Genomic DNA, 12,259 nt, shown 5'->3' on the forward strand with positions numbered 1-12,259 from the left:
GGGCCTGGCACATAGCAGGGGCTCAAAAAACACGGGTTGCGTGAATGAATGTAAGATCCAGGAGGGCAAGGCAGAGCTCTGTTTTTCTAGACTCTCTCCCTAGCTTCTAGAACCTTGCCTGGCGCATAGCAAGCGCCCAGCAAACAGGTGCCTGCGCACAGAGTATTTCCACGCCCGCCCCCCACCTCCTCCCTGACCCCGCCCCCACCTCCTCCCTGACCCCGCCCCCACCTCCTCCCTGACCCCGCCCCCACCTCCTCCCTGACCCCGCCCCCACCTCCTCCCTGACCCCGCCCCCACCTCCTCCCTGACCCCGCCCCCACCTCCTCCCTGACCCCGCCCCACCTCCTCCCTGACCCCGCCCCTGCTTGGGGGGTGGGGCCGGCCAGGTTCTCACTCCAGGACGTCACAAAGGCCCTGCCATGCCTCTGGCCCTGGCCCTCCTGCTGCTGCTGGGCCTGAGCGGTCCCGGAGGCCGGGGCTGCCTGCAGTGTGACCACTCGGTGCAGGAGGCCCTGAGCCAGCTGCGCTTGGCCCTCGTCCCCAAACGCTTCCATCAGGAGCGGCTGCAGGCCCGCGCCCGGGCCCTGCTGCTGGGCATGGAGGGGCCTTTCTTCCGGGACTACGCTCTGAACGCGTTTGTGGGGAAAGTGGGTGCGTGCTGGAGAGGGGAGGGTGCCTGGCACAGAGGGGGAAAGGGACACGTGGGGGGTAGCGAGGCTGGGGTGGGGAGACAGGCGCTTTGGGGACCACAGTCCCCGAGAGGGGAGGGTGGGACCAGTCCTGGAGGAAGATGGGGGGGGGGGGAGATGTCCCTTGGCTCTCTGAGGGACCCACTGGAATTTCCTCCCCTCTTGCCCCCAGGGATAGATCACCTGGAACACGTGGCGTCCTTTATCAAGAACCAAACGAGCCACTTAATGGTTAATCCTCTAAAAGGTAGGCGCTAAGGGGGAAAGCCTTATCCCAGCCCCCTTCCCCGTCTTCCCTTTCCACAGGTCCACCCCGCCTCTCCTTGATATAAACAAAACAAAACAAAATAAAATAAAAACGTGCATATAGACTTTGGTGTGTGTCTGGCAGGATTCTAAGTGTTTTACTCTAAAAAGTCTAGGACAGTTCATCACCGTGGGCACGGCTGTGATCTGCCCTTTACAGAGCCGGAGACTGAGGCTCAGAGAAGTTAGGTGACTTGGCCAGAGAACACAGCTCAGACACTGCAGTGCTAACCCCCTTTCCGGTTTTGTGGTCAGTGGCCCCAGGGGGTTGGTCATTCGAGGGGCTGAAGGTGAGGTTTGCTTTCTTCCCCACGCTTGTCAAACTGCTGTAGTTTTCCATTTCTTTTCCTTTCTCTTCCCTCCATCGTTTTTTTTTTTTTTTTTAAAGAGGAACCTGAACACCAGAACACTGTCCTAAGCTGGGGGGGGTGGGCAGGGAATTAGGTCCTCCTCCCATAACTTTGAGAGAAGTGTAGCCAGCAGAGCAGAGGCCCTGAGGGTAGATTCAAAGCCTGGCTAACCTTAAGCAAGCTATTTCACTTCTTTGTGTCTCAGTTTCCTCATCTGTAAAATGGGAACAAAGCCAGGCCAACGGTAAGTGCTCCACAAATGCTAGCTAGTAAGATTCTTATGCCGTGCCTAGCCTCTACGCCTACGGCACAGGTTGGCAAAATACAGCTGGGGGCCAGATCTGCCAGCCCCCTGTTTTCGTAAATAAAGTTTTATTAGAACACAGCCACACCCTTTCATTTACATATTGTCTACAGCTGCTTTTGCTCTCCCAGGCAGAACTGAATAGTTGTGACAATGACCGTCTAGCCCTCAAAGCTGGAAATATTTATTATCTGACCCTTAACAGACAAGGTTTGGAGCAGGAAGGCTCATTAGAACCCCCCCGAGAACTTTTAAAACATTCCAGGGGCACCTGCGCGGCTCAGTCAGTTGGGGCGTCTGACTCTTGATTTCAGCTCGGGCCATGATCTCACGGTTCATGAGATCGAGCCCTGTGTCGGGCTCTGTGCTGACAGCACGGAGCCTGCTTGGGATTCTCCCTCTGCCCCTCCCCCGCTCTCTCTGTCTCTCAAAATAGATAAATAAATATGGGGGGGAAAAATAAAAAGATATGGGGTGCTTGGGTGGATCAGTCGGTTAAGCATCTAACCCTTGGTTTCGGCTCAGGTCATGATCTCACCGTTGGTGGGTTTGAGTCCCTCGTTGGGCTCCATACTTTCCAAGCAGAGCCTACTTGGGATTTTCTCTCTCTCTCTCTCTGCCCCTTCTCTGCTCACTCTCTCTCTCAAAATAAATAAACTTAAAGAAAGAAAGAAAGAAAGAAAGAAAGAAAGAAAGAAAGAAAGAAAGAAAGAAAGAAAGAAAGAAAGAAAGAAAAGAAAGAAAAGGGCGCCTGGGTGGCTCAGTCGGTTGAGTGTCTGACTTCGGCTCAGGTCATGATCTCACAGTTCGTGAGTTCGAGCCCCGCGTCGGGCTCTGTGCTGACGGCTTGGAGCCTGGAGCCTGCTTGGGATTCTGTGTCTCCCTCTCTCTCTGCCCTTCCCCCGCTCATGCTCTGTCTCTTTCTCTCTTTCCCAAAAATAAATAAACATTAAAAAAAAAAAGAAAAGAAAAACTCACTTTTTCAGTAGGCTCTATGCCCAACATGGGGCTCCAACTCATGACCCCAAGACCGAGTCACATGCTCTACCAAGTGAGCCAGCCAGGCACCCCAAGAAAGACACTGTTCACAGCCAGGATATCCCAAAGACCTCGAGGAGCCAAACCTTTTTGGGGGATGTACAGGGTTTGAACGACCCGGCCCTCCTGAGTTAACCCTTTACTGCACAATATAATGTATCAAATGAGGACAAGTACTATGGAGAAAATACCGCAGGGACAAAGGGAGAGGAGGGGGTGCTAGGGGTAGGGTGGGGGCTGCAGCGTAAAGCCAGGCAGCCCGGGGGGGGGGGGGGCGTCACTGACCAGTCGACATGTGAGCAGGCCTGAAGGAGAGGGGTAGAAGGCCACAGGCAGAAAGCGGTTACTACAAACCCCTGAGCCAGGACTATGTTTGGCATATTCACAGAACCTCAAGGAAGCCAGGGAGGCTGGAGTAGAAAGAGGGAGAGATGTGGAAGATGAGGTCCCAGAGGTAAGGGGGCGGGGAGGGGTAGATGGGGAAGAGGCTTCTAGGCCATGGTGAGGACTTTTGGCTTCTATTCCGGGTCACATGGGAGGGCTCTGAGCGGACGCGGGATACGGGTGAGCTGACTGCGTCCCTGTGTCCCTCTGGCTGTGGAGGAGAGATTTGGGCAGGGCAAGGGGTAAGAAACTTTAGTGACGGCCCAGGCAAAGAGATGATCACGGCGGGAACCAGGGCGGTGGCAGGGGAGGGGATGGGAAGTGATGGGATTCCTGGATCTATCTTGGATGTCGAACAAACAGGCTTTGTTGACGTGCATGTTGACAAGCGGCATGCGGGGTGTGGAGCCGAAGCGCCAAGGCTTTGTGCTGAGCCATTAGAATCAGGTGGCTCCCGTCTCCTAAGGCAGAGAAGTCCTGGGGGTCGGGAGGAGGTTTGAAGGAGAAGATCAAGGTTCCGTCTGGGACTTCCTTAGTGGAAGGTACCCATCAGACATCCAAGTGGAGATCCTAAGTGGGTACTTGGCGACCTGCATGTGGACTTTGATGAGGGTCTAGGCTACTGATCGAACGTGGGGGGCATCAGTGTGTAGAGAACGGCGCTGTCCGGTGCAGATATGATGGGAGGTGCACATGGGAGCCACACGTCATTTTAAATTCTCTCGTAGCCACGTGTTTAGAAGGGTAAACAGAAGCAGGGGAAATTAACTTTTATTTTGTTTAGCCCCATACCTAAATTACCATTTTGATGTGCAACCAGCATAAAAATTGTGGAGGTGTTTTATAGTTATTTGATTCACTCCAGGCAGAGTGTGAGCGGCAGAGAGAGGGAGACGCAGAATCCGAAGCGGGCTCCAGGCTCCGAGCCATCAGCACAGAGCCCGACGCGGGGCTCGAACTCACGAACCGCGAGATCATGACCTGAGCGGAAGTCAGACGCTTGACTGACTAAGCCACCCAGGCACCACACAGCATGTTTTATACTAAGGGCATATCTCAGTTCAGGTCAGCCCATTTCGAGTACTCCATAGCCACGTGTGGCTCGCGGCCGCCATATTGGACGGTGCAAGATGCAGGTAACATACGAAGCCATGAGCCTGGATGAGGACAGCTGGATGAAGGAGTGAGTGTGGACAGAGAAGACAGGAGAGTGGATCAGAAGAAAGGAAAGGAGAGGTGGCCCAGTTCACCCTCCTACTCCTTACCAGATGAGGAAACTGAGGCCAATGGAAGGTGGTCCGGCCTGGAGCGCCCACCGTGGGTCAGGAGCTAGGTGCAGGACCTTCCAGGCCACGGATTTGCCCAGTGGACCTGAGTAATACCCGGTCTTGGTTACTCCTGGTGAATGAAAAGGAGTTTCCTCATCTCTTTGAAGCTGCAGATGGGCTTGCTGGGTGCCTCCACCCCACGAGGATCTCTCTGTCTCTCCTCAGATGAGCCTCTGCTGGAAGAACTCGTAGCTCTCAGGGGGAGAGTAATCAAGGAACTCAAGAAAGTCTTAAAATTGTATGAAGCAAAAGGTGAGGATCTCTCTCCACCAAGCCCCCTGCCTCTCCCCCATCATCATCCCATCCCCTTCTCCCACTTTTTCTCCCAAACTCTTTGCTCACCACCCCCCTGTGACTCAGCCTTCCCTGCCTCTCCCCAATATTCCCTGCTCTCTTTCCCCCCTGGTCCCTTCCCATCAAATTCTCAGATCGCTCTCCTGACTTCACTCCCTTCTGCTCTTTTCTCTCGCAGCCTGCAGCCGCAAAATTTGCCGTGAGTCCTGGATTTATCGTCCCTTCTCTACCCTCCTTCACCTCTTTACCCTGTCTCCCCCAAGTCAAGCCCCACTATCATCTGCTCCGTCTGGCGGTTCGTCCTCCTCCCCAAAGCTCTAGTTAGTATCCAGGGATCACTGATTTTTGAGGGATTGTGGAAGTGGTTGCAACCTGCAAAAAAAAGTATGTGGGGGGGGGGAACGTTAGTCTGATGGGATAGGCCATGTCATAGTAACAAATAAACCCCACATCTCCATGGTTTAACGAAAGATTTATTTCTCTCTTACCCAAATTCCATTGAGAGTTGAACAGTTCCTCCAAGTGCTGTCTCGGGGATACAGCCTGCACCTATGTTGCAACTTCTTTTTAAAATTTTTATTTTAGAAAGAGCCCAAGCCGGGGAGAGGGGCAGAGGGAGAAAGAGAGAGAATCCTGAGCAGGCTCCATGCTCAGCACAAAGCCCTCCCTGGGGCTCAATCCCATGACTCTCGGATTGTGACCCGACCAGAAATCGAGAGTCAGATGTTCAACCAACTGAGCCACCCAGGCGCCCCTCTGTTGTGGCTTCTAAGGTAGCTTCAGTGGGGGAGAGAACAGAGAAAACTCCTACAGGGACTTTAATGGATTGGCCAGAACTCTGGTCATATGGTTGCAACCTACTGCAAAGGAGCCTGGGAAATGTAGTCTTTTCATGCGATAGGAAGTGGAGGAGACCGATCAGTGAGCATCTAGCCAGTATATGTCACCAGGGGCTGCAAAACGGGAGTGTAGGGATGCAAACGTTCTATTTGTAGACATTTAATTAAACATTTGTTTAGTTAATCGAATGTCTACAAACAAATGTTGGTCAACTGGACAACTGCAATTCAATTCAACTCTTCAATGATTATATATATATTTTTTTTCTTTAGAGAGAGAGAGCACGAACAGGGGAGAAGGGTAGAGGGAGAGAGAGGGAGTGAGAATCGTAAGCAGCCTCCACGCTCAGTGCAGAGCCCAACACGGGGCTCCATCCCACGACCCAGGGACCATGACCTGAGCTGAAATCCAGCCAGATGCTCAGCCGACTGAGCCACCCAGGCGCCCCTATGTAAAATTTATTTATTTATTTATTTTATTATTTTTTTTAAATTTTTTTTCAACGTTTATTTTTATTTTTGGGACAGAGAGAAACAGAGCATGAACGGGGGAGGGGCAGAGAGAGAGGGAGACACAGAATCAGAAACAGGCTCCAGGCTCCGAGCCATCAGCCCAGAGCCCGATGCGGGGCTCGAACTCCAGGACCGCGAGATCGTGACCTGGCTGAAGTCGGACGCTTAACCGACTGCGCCACCCAGGCGCCCCTGTAAAATTTATTTTTAGTGCGAATCGGTGCATTGCGCTCAGCTTGCTTGGCTGCACGTGGACCCTCCAAATCCAGGAGAGCCAAGGGATGTCATGCCCTCTTTCCCCTCTGCCTTCCTGCTCTTTGCCGTTCCTCTGATACCTGCCCTCACCCCACTTCTCCCTTCCCTCCTGCCCAGGCTTGCTAAAAGAGGAAGTCTTGGACTGTTTACATTGCCAGAAGATCAGTCCCAGCTGTATCCAAAAAAAGTACTGTTTTGGTAAGCTCCTGGGGGGTGGGGGAGACAGGGATGCATGAGAGGTGAAGACAGCCGTGACCCAGCAGATACGGGTTTTGAGTTCTCCCACAGGGAGCCTTCAGTCCTGCACTCACCACCTGCTTACAGTGGCCCAGATGTCGCTTCCACATTCCGAAATTTGCGTTCCCCCACTGTGAAATAAGGAAGACTCCACTGTAACTTTATCTTTATTTATTCTTTTCTTAAACGACTTTTAAAATATTTTTTTAAGTAATCTCTACACCCAACGTGGGGCCTGAACTCACAACCTGAGATCAAGAGTCATATGCTCCACTGACTGGGCCAGTCAGACACCTGTGACTTTAAACTGTCTCGGGGCGCCTGGGTGGCTCAGTCGGTTAAGCGTCCGACTTCGGCTCAGGTCATGATCTCGCGGTCCATGGGTTCGAGCCCCACGTCGGGCTCTGTGCTGATAGCTCAGAGCCTGGAGCCAGCTTCGGATTCTGTGTGTCCCCCTCTCGCTCTGCTCCTCCCCCATTCATGCTCTGTCTCAAAAATAAACATTAAAAAAAAAAAATGTCTCTACTGCCAGAATGGCATTCTAGAAAAACATTCTTAGCCAGTGCCATACCTGGGGAGTCCAGAGGATCTGCTGAATTCACTCACTCACTCATTCATTCATTCAGAGATTTTTTATTTATTTTTTATTTAAAAAAATTTTTTTTTAACGTTTATTTATTTTTGAGACAGAGAGAGACAGAGCATGAACGGGGGAGGGTCAGAGAGAGGGAGACACAGAATCTGAAACAGGCTCCAGGCTCTAAGTGGTCAGCACAGAGCCCGACGCGGGGCTCGAACTCACAGACTGAGAGATCATGACCTGAGCCGAAGTCAGACACTTAACCGACTGAGCCACCCAGGCGCCCCTGGAGAGATTTTTTAAATGTATCTTTCTGGCAGAGAGAACAGTACAGTGAGCCCCTATATACCCATCAAGCTTGAATAATCATGCTGGAACTTTTCACATGCTGTTCCCTCTCTGTCACACTATTCCTCTTACTCCTTCATTTCAATAAAGTCTCCAAGTTCACCACCTCAAACAGGACTCCCTGGTCACACCCTCTAAAGGAGCACTTCCTATCAAATTATGTTGACGATGGACATTCCTCTATATTTGTTTCACTTTATTTATAGCTGTGGTATTTTTAAAAACGTAATCTCTATGCCCAACGTGGGGCTCAAACTCATGTCCCCAAGATCAAGAGTCACATGCTCTGCCAACTGAGCCAGCCAGGTGCCCCGCTGCCGTGGCATTTTGAAAGTATTCAAGCATTGTGAGATTTCACCCATAGTGTGCACCTCTAAAAAATAAGGACGTTTCCTATGAAACTACAATGCCATTCTCATACCCAAAAAACCTAGCAACAATTGTTAAATATCAAGTGACTCTGAGTCCCTTTTGCAACCTCCCTAATTGTTCCCAGAATATCTTTCACAGCTAATTATTTCCAACCAGGACCCAATGGAAGGACTTTTCATACTGTTCAATTATAGTTTTTTTCCACTTCTTTTTTTAAAAAATTTTTTTAACTTTTATTGATTTTTGAGACAGAGAGAGACAGAGCATGAACAGGGGAGGGTCAGAGAGAGAGAGAGAGAGACACAGAATCCGAAACAGGCTCCAGGCTCTGAGCCGTCAGCACAGAGCCCGATGCGGGGCTTGAAGCCACGAACCGCGAGATCATGACCTGAGCTGAAGTCAGCCGCTTAACCGACTAAGCCACCCAGGGGCCCCTATTTTATTTTATTTTATTTTATTTTATTTTATTTTATTTTATTTTATTTTATTTTATTTTATTTTATTTTATTTTATTTTTTACAAATGTTTATATATTATTTTTGAGGGGGGGGGCAGAAAGAGAGAGAGGGAGACTCAGAATCCAAAGCAGGCTCCAGGCGCCTAGCTGTCAGCACAGAGCCCGATGCAGGGCTCGAACTCACGTACTGTTGAGATCATGTCCTGAGCCCAAGTTGGATGTTATCCGACTGAGACACCCAGATGCCCCCCCACTTCTTCTTTTTTTTAATTAGGAAGAGTTTCTCTTGTCAATCCCCACCCACCCCATGACACTGACCATTTGGAAAGAAGGGATTTGTCCGTTTGCTTCTTTAGAATGGTGGTTAACTACAACAGATATTACCAGTACCCTGTAATGCCCCCAAACCGAGGATCAGCGGAACAGAGACAAGTGTCTTGTATTGCCCACATTTTAATGGGGTGAAGGGTTAACTAGGGTTTCTCAGCCTTGGCACTACACACAGTTGGGGCTGGAAAATTCTTTGTTATAAGGGCTGTCCTGTGGATGTAGGATGTTCAACAGCACCCTTAGTCTCTCCCCAGCCAGATGCCAATAGTACACCCCCCCCCCCCCGCCCCACCAAAGTCCTAACAATCATTTCCAGTCTCCATACATTTCCAAATGTCCCCTGGGGCACAAAATTGTCCCCAGCTGAGAACCACTTCTAGACAATTACACGAAGGAATAAACGGATTAATTTCAGAGAGCAAATGTGCCCTAATGAAAACAGAACCATTTGATAGAAAGTGCCTGGGGGGGTGGGGGTGGGGTGGGGGGATGCTGCTTTAGAGGGTGCAAGTGGCAGGACCTCTCTGAAGAAGTGGTGTTTGAGATCTAGAGGAAGTGAGGGAGTAAGGAACAGTGTGAATGAGGGAGGGAACAGCAGGTGCAATGATCCTGGTCGAGCAACATGGTTGAGCAACAAGAAGGAAGCTAACGAGTGAAGATGGGGGGTAGTAGCTAGCTAGTCCCATGGTGACCAGATTGTCTGGTGGACCATGGTGAGGACTTGGGCTTTTATTCTGAACGAGAGGCGAACTCTGGAAAGCTCTGAGGGAAGAGGGAAGTGAGAGGGCTTAGGTGTTAGTGCGCGCCCTCTGGGGGCCATGTGGGGAACTGTAGGGTGAGGAGAAGCGGGAATGAGGAGAGGCGCTTTGATGGGGGCTGGACCAGGTCGGGAGCCCAGGAGGTGGGTCAGACTCTGGATCCACTCCGAAGGCGAGGCCAAGAAGCTCTGCTGGCAGAATGAAAGGCGGGGGGTGGGGTGGGAGGGACAATTGGAAGATGCAGAATGGGACTCCCAAGGATCTTCAGGGTCCCCAGCTAAGACGCAGACGACTGTCTTAGCGCTAGACTCTCGGCGGTCCCTGTGCTGTGCCCTATAGACAGTCGGCGCCGTGAGGGCAGGGATGTTTGCTGGTGGGGTGCGCGGCAGTATCCAGAGCACCTAGGACGGCGCCTGGGGCACAGAATTTGAGGAATGGATGCCATGGCGGCGGACCCCGGGAGAGGGCAGGGGATGGGGAGGGAGGAGGGAGAGGGAGGCTCAGGTTGCCCGGGGAGCAGGTGGGTGTAGGTGCAAGGCCAAGGAAGGGCGATGACTTGGAAGTCAAGGTTGTCTCCGCACCCCACCCACCAGTTGACGGGCAGCCCCGCATGAGCCTGCAGTATGAGAAGGGGAGTGGATACCAGAAGCAGCAGGTGCTGTTTGGGGCCACCGTCTCCGTGTTCCTGGCTGTCCTTGCCTTTGGGGTCATCGTGGCTTCGTAAGTCATCCCGGCCGTCTCCTGAGGCCTCCAAATGCCCCACTGGGCCCCTCAAAAACGGCACTGCCCTGGCTCAGTCCCTCTGTCATTTGGGAGTCCCCTGTGCGCTCACTTTATTATTTTTTTTAACGTTTTATTTTATTTTTGAGAGAGAGAGAAAGAGACAAAGCACGAGCGGGGGAGGGGCCCAGAGAGAGGGAGACACAGAACTTGAAGCAGTCTCCAGACTCTGCGCTGTCAGCACAGTTGGGGGCTCGAACCCACGAACTGTGAGATCATGACCTGATATATATATTATATATATATATATACATATATATATGTATATATATATATGTGTGTGTGTGTGTATATATATATATATTAAACATTGTATTCCGTGAATGTGCTGGTATGAAGACAGATGTCATCCGAGCTGAATTCGTTGTTATATATTCTTCTTTATCCTTATTGTTGTGTTAATTTGTTTTCTCCTGCTTTGCAAAGTGGTTACATTTCCAGAGGCTCCAAGCACTGAGCCCCCGGGCCCAGGGGAGAAGAGGCCCTCGCCCTCCTCTCTGCCCTTCTGAGTGACTCCCTCACCTTGGCCTTCCTGTCGCCCCCGCCAGCCCCTCTCCTCTTCTCTCCGGCACCTTTTCTGTCAGTCTCTGCCTCCCCCTCCTGCCCCTCCCCCTCCTCTCCCCAGCACCTGGCGAGGAGAGTTAAGTCATGAGTGTCAGCTCTCACTGTGACCTTGTTCCGTGTCCCCTTCTCCCTCCCTCCCTCTCTCTGCCTCTCCCACGTGGCTTTCTCCACCCCGGGCCCCCCACGTTGAATCTGTGCCTCTCAGTCTCTTTCTGCCTCTGTCTCTGAATGTCTCTCCCTGTCTCTGGGTCTCTGGCTCCCATCCCATCTGCCTTGCAGACTGTCGCCCTGTCAGCTCTCTCGGGCTTCTTTAAATCTCCCTCACTGTTGCCACCTCCCTTCCCCTCCCATCTCCCCTCTCTTTCTCCAGCCCCTTCCCCACCTCTCTCTCCCCTTCCCCCAGGTTTGAACCTCTCCCGCTGTCTTCACTCAGTCTTCATTTCTGTCTTGCTCTGTCTTTCCTGTTCACATCTCTGGATTTCCCATTCTGCCTTGAAACTTGTTTCTCCCCCCGCCCCCGGTCCCAGCCTCTTGCCCAAGTTTTGTCTCGCCCCTCTGGCATCCTTGGTAATTCCTTGGCTTCCCTCCACCCCCCCCCCATCTTCAGATGGCTTTTTCCTCTACTTCTGTGTCGCCCTCCCCTTCTCCTGTGAGGACAACCAGTCTTTGAATGAATGGAGGGTCCAGCCTAAATCCAGAATGATCTCATTTTACCTTAATTTAACTACATCCACAAAGACCCTATTTTCAAATGGGGTCACATTGGCAGGTCCTGGGGATTAGGTTTTGGGTATATCTTGCGTGGGGCCACACTTCAACTCGGCGCACCTGCTTCTGTCTCTTCCTCATTGTCTTCTGTCTTTCCCTTCTCTGTGAGTCTCGCCCTGTGTCTGTGTTTCTCAGAGTCTCCTCTGGTCTTGCCCACTCTTTCTGTTTCCACTTTTTACCCTCACCTCCTGTCCCAAATTTTCTCTCCTCCCTCCTCCTGTACCAACACTGATTGGCTGAGAACCCTAGAAATCCGCCCAGATACCCATGATGTCACCAAATAAGGCTGATGATTGGAGGGAAGTTTTGGGGCGGGGGACGGTTGACCTGGAGGGACCTGAAGTTCTGTTTGTAACCTCCAGGCTTTTTCTCTCCGACCAGGGCTGTTACTTACAGGCAAAACCGAAAACTCCTGCTGCAGTAGGGCGGTGGCTTGGGAGTTTGTAAGGGGAAAGGAAAAGAAGTTTAATAAAGTCTATGACAAATTCCTCAACGTCTCTGTCAGTTTCTGGAGGACTCACCAACTGGGTGCTCCCCAAGGGTTGGGGCCAGGTCTCACTCATCTGTAGGTACCAATTACCCTACATCAAAGCAGGAGTGATTTGGACCTTCAAGAGGCATGGACGGCCCATGATGAAGGCTTGAAAAGACAACCATTCCTACTCTGGGGAGGAATGCGTCCTAGTGGGACCCTCAAGGATGGTCTGGCGAAGGAACAGCAGTGGTCAATATAGAGAATACAGGTTCCGCTCCCTATCTGAA

At 51.6% G+C, this 12,259-nt stretch overlaps 1 protein-coding gene across 1 annotated transcript; it reads left to right on the forward strand.

Annotated features, from left to right (window-relative positions):
- Positions 1 to 422: 422 nt before the first annotated feature.
- On the forward strand, positions 423 to 11,921 carry IZUMO2 (IZUMO family member 2). The gene is made up of 7 exons (XM_047077573.1): positions 423 to 654; positions 865 to 939; positions 4,568 to 4,654; positions 4,875 to 4,895; positions 6,421 to 6,501; positions 9,979 to 10,105; positions 11,879 to 11,921. Exons 1-7 carry the CDS (start codon positions 423 to 425, stop codon positions 11,919 to 11,921), a joined length of 666 nt encoding a protein of 221 aa, XP_046933529.1.
- The last annotated feature ends 338 nt before the right edge of the window (positions 11,922 to 12,259 follow it).

The sequence above is a fragment of the Lynx rufus genome, unplaced genomic scaffold (assembly GCF_022079265.1).
Source record: "Lynx rufus isolate CCGP_SWC_20201006 ecotype Redwood Valley unplaced genomic scaffold, mLynRuf1.p SCAF_16, whole genome shotgun sequence".
Lineage (NCBI taxonomy): Eukaryota > Metazoa > Chordata > Mammalia > Carnivora > Felidae > Lynx > Lynx rufus.

Coding starts and splice junctions, on each gene's coding strand:
- IZUMO2 (XM_047077573.1), top strand. CDS start 423: ATGCCTCTGGCCCTGGCCCTCCTGCTGCTGCTGGGCCTGAGCGGTCCC. Junction 4,655..4,874: donor AAAATTGTATGAAGCAAAAG/GTGAGGATCTCT, acceptor TTTCTCTCGCAG/CCTGCAGCCGCAAAATTTGC. Junction 10,106..11,878: donor TTTGGGGTCATCGTGGCTTC/GTAAGTCATCCC, acceptor CTCTCCGACCAG/GGCTGTTACTTACAGGCAAA.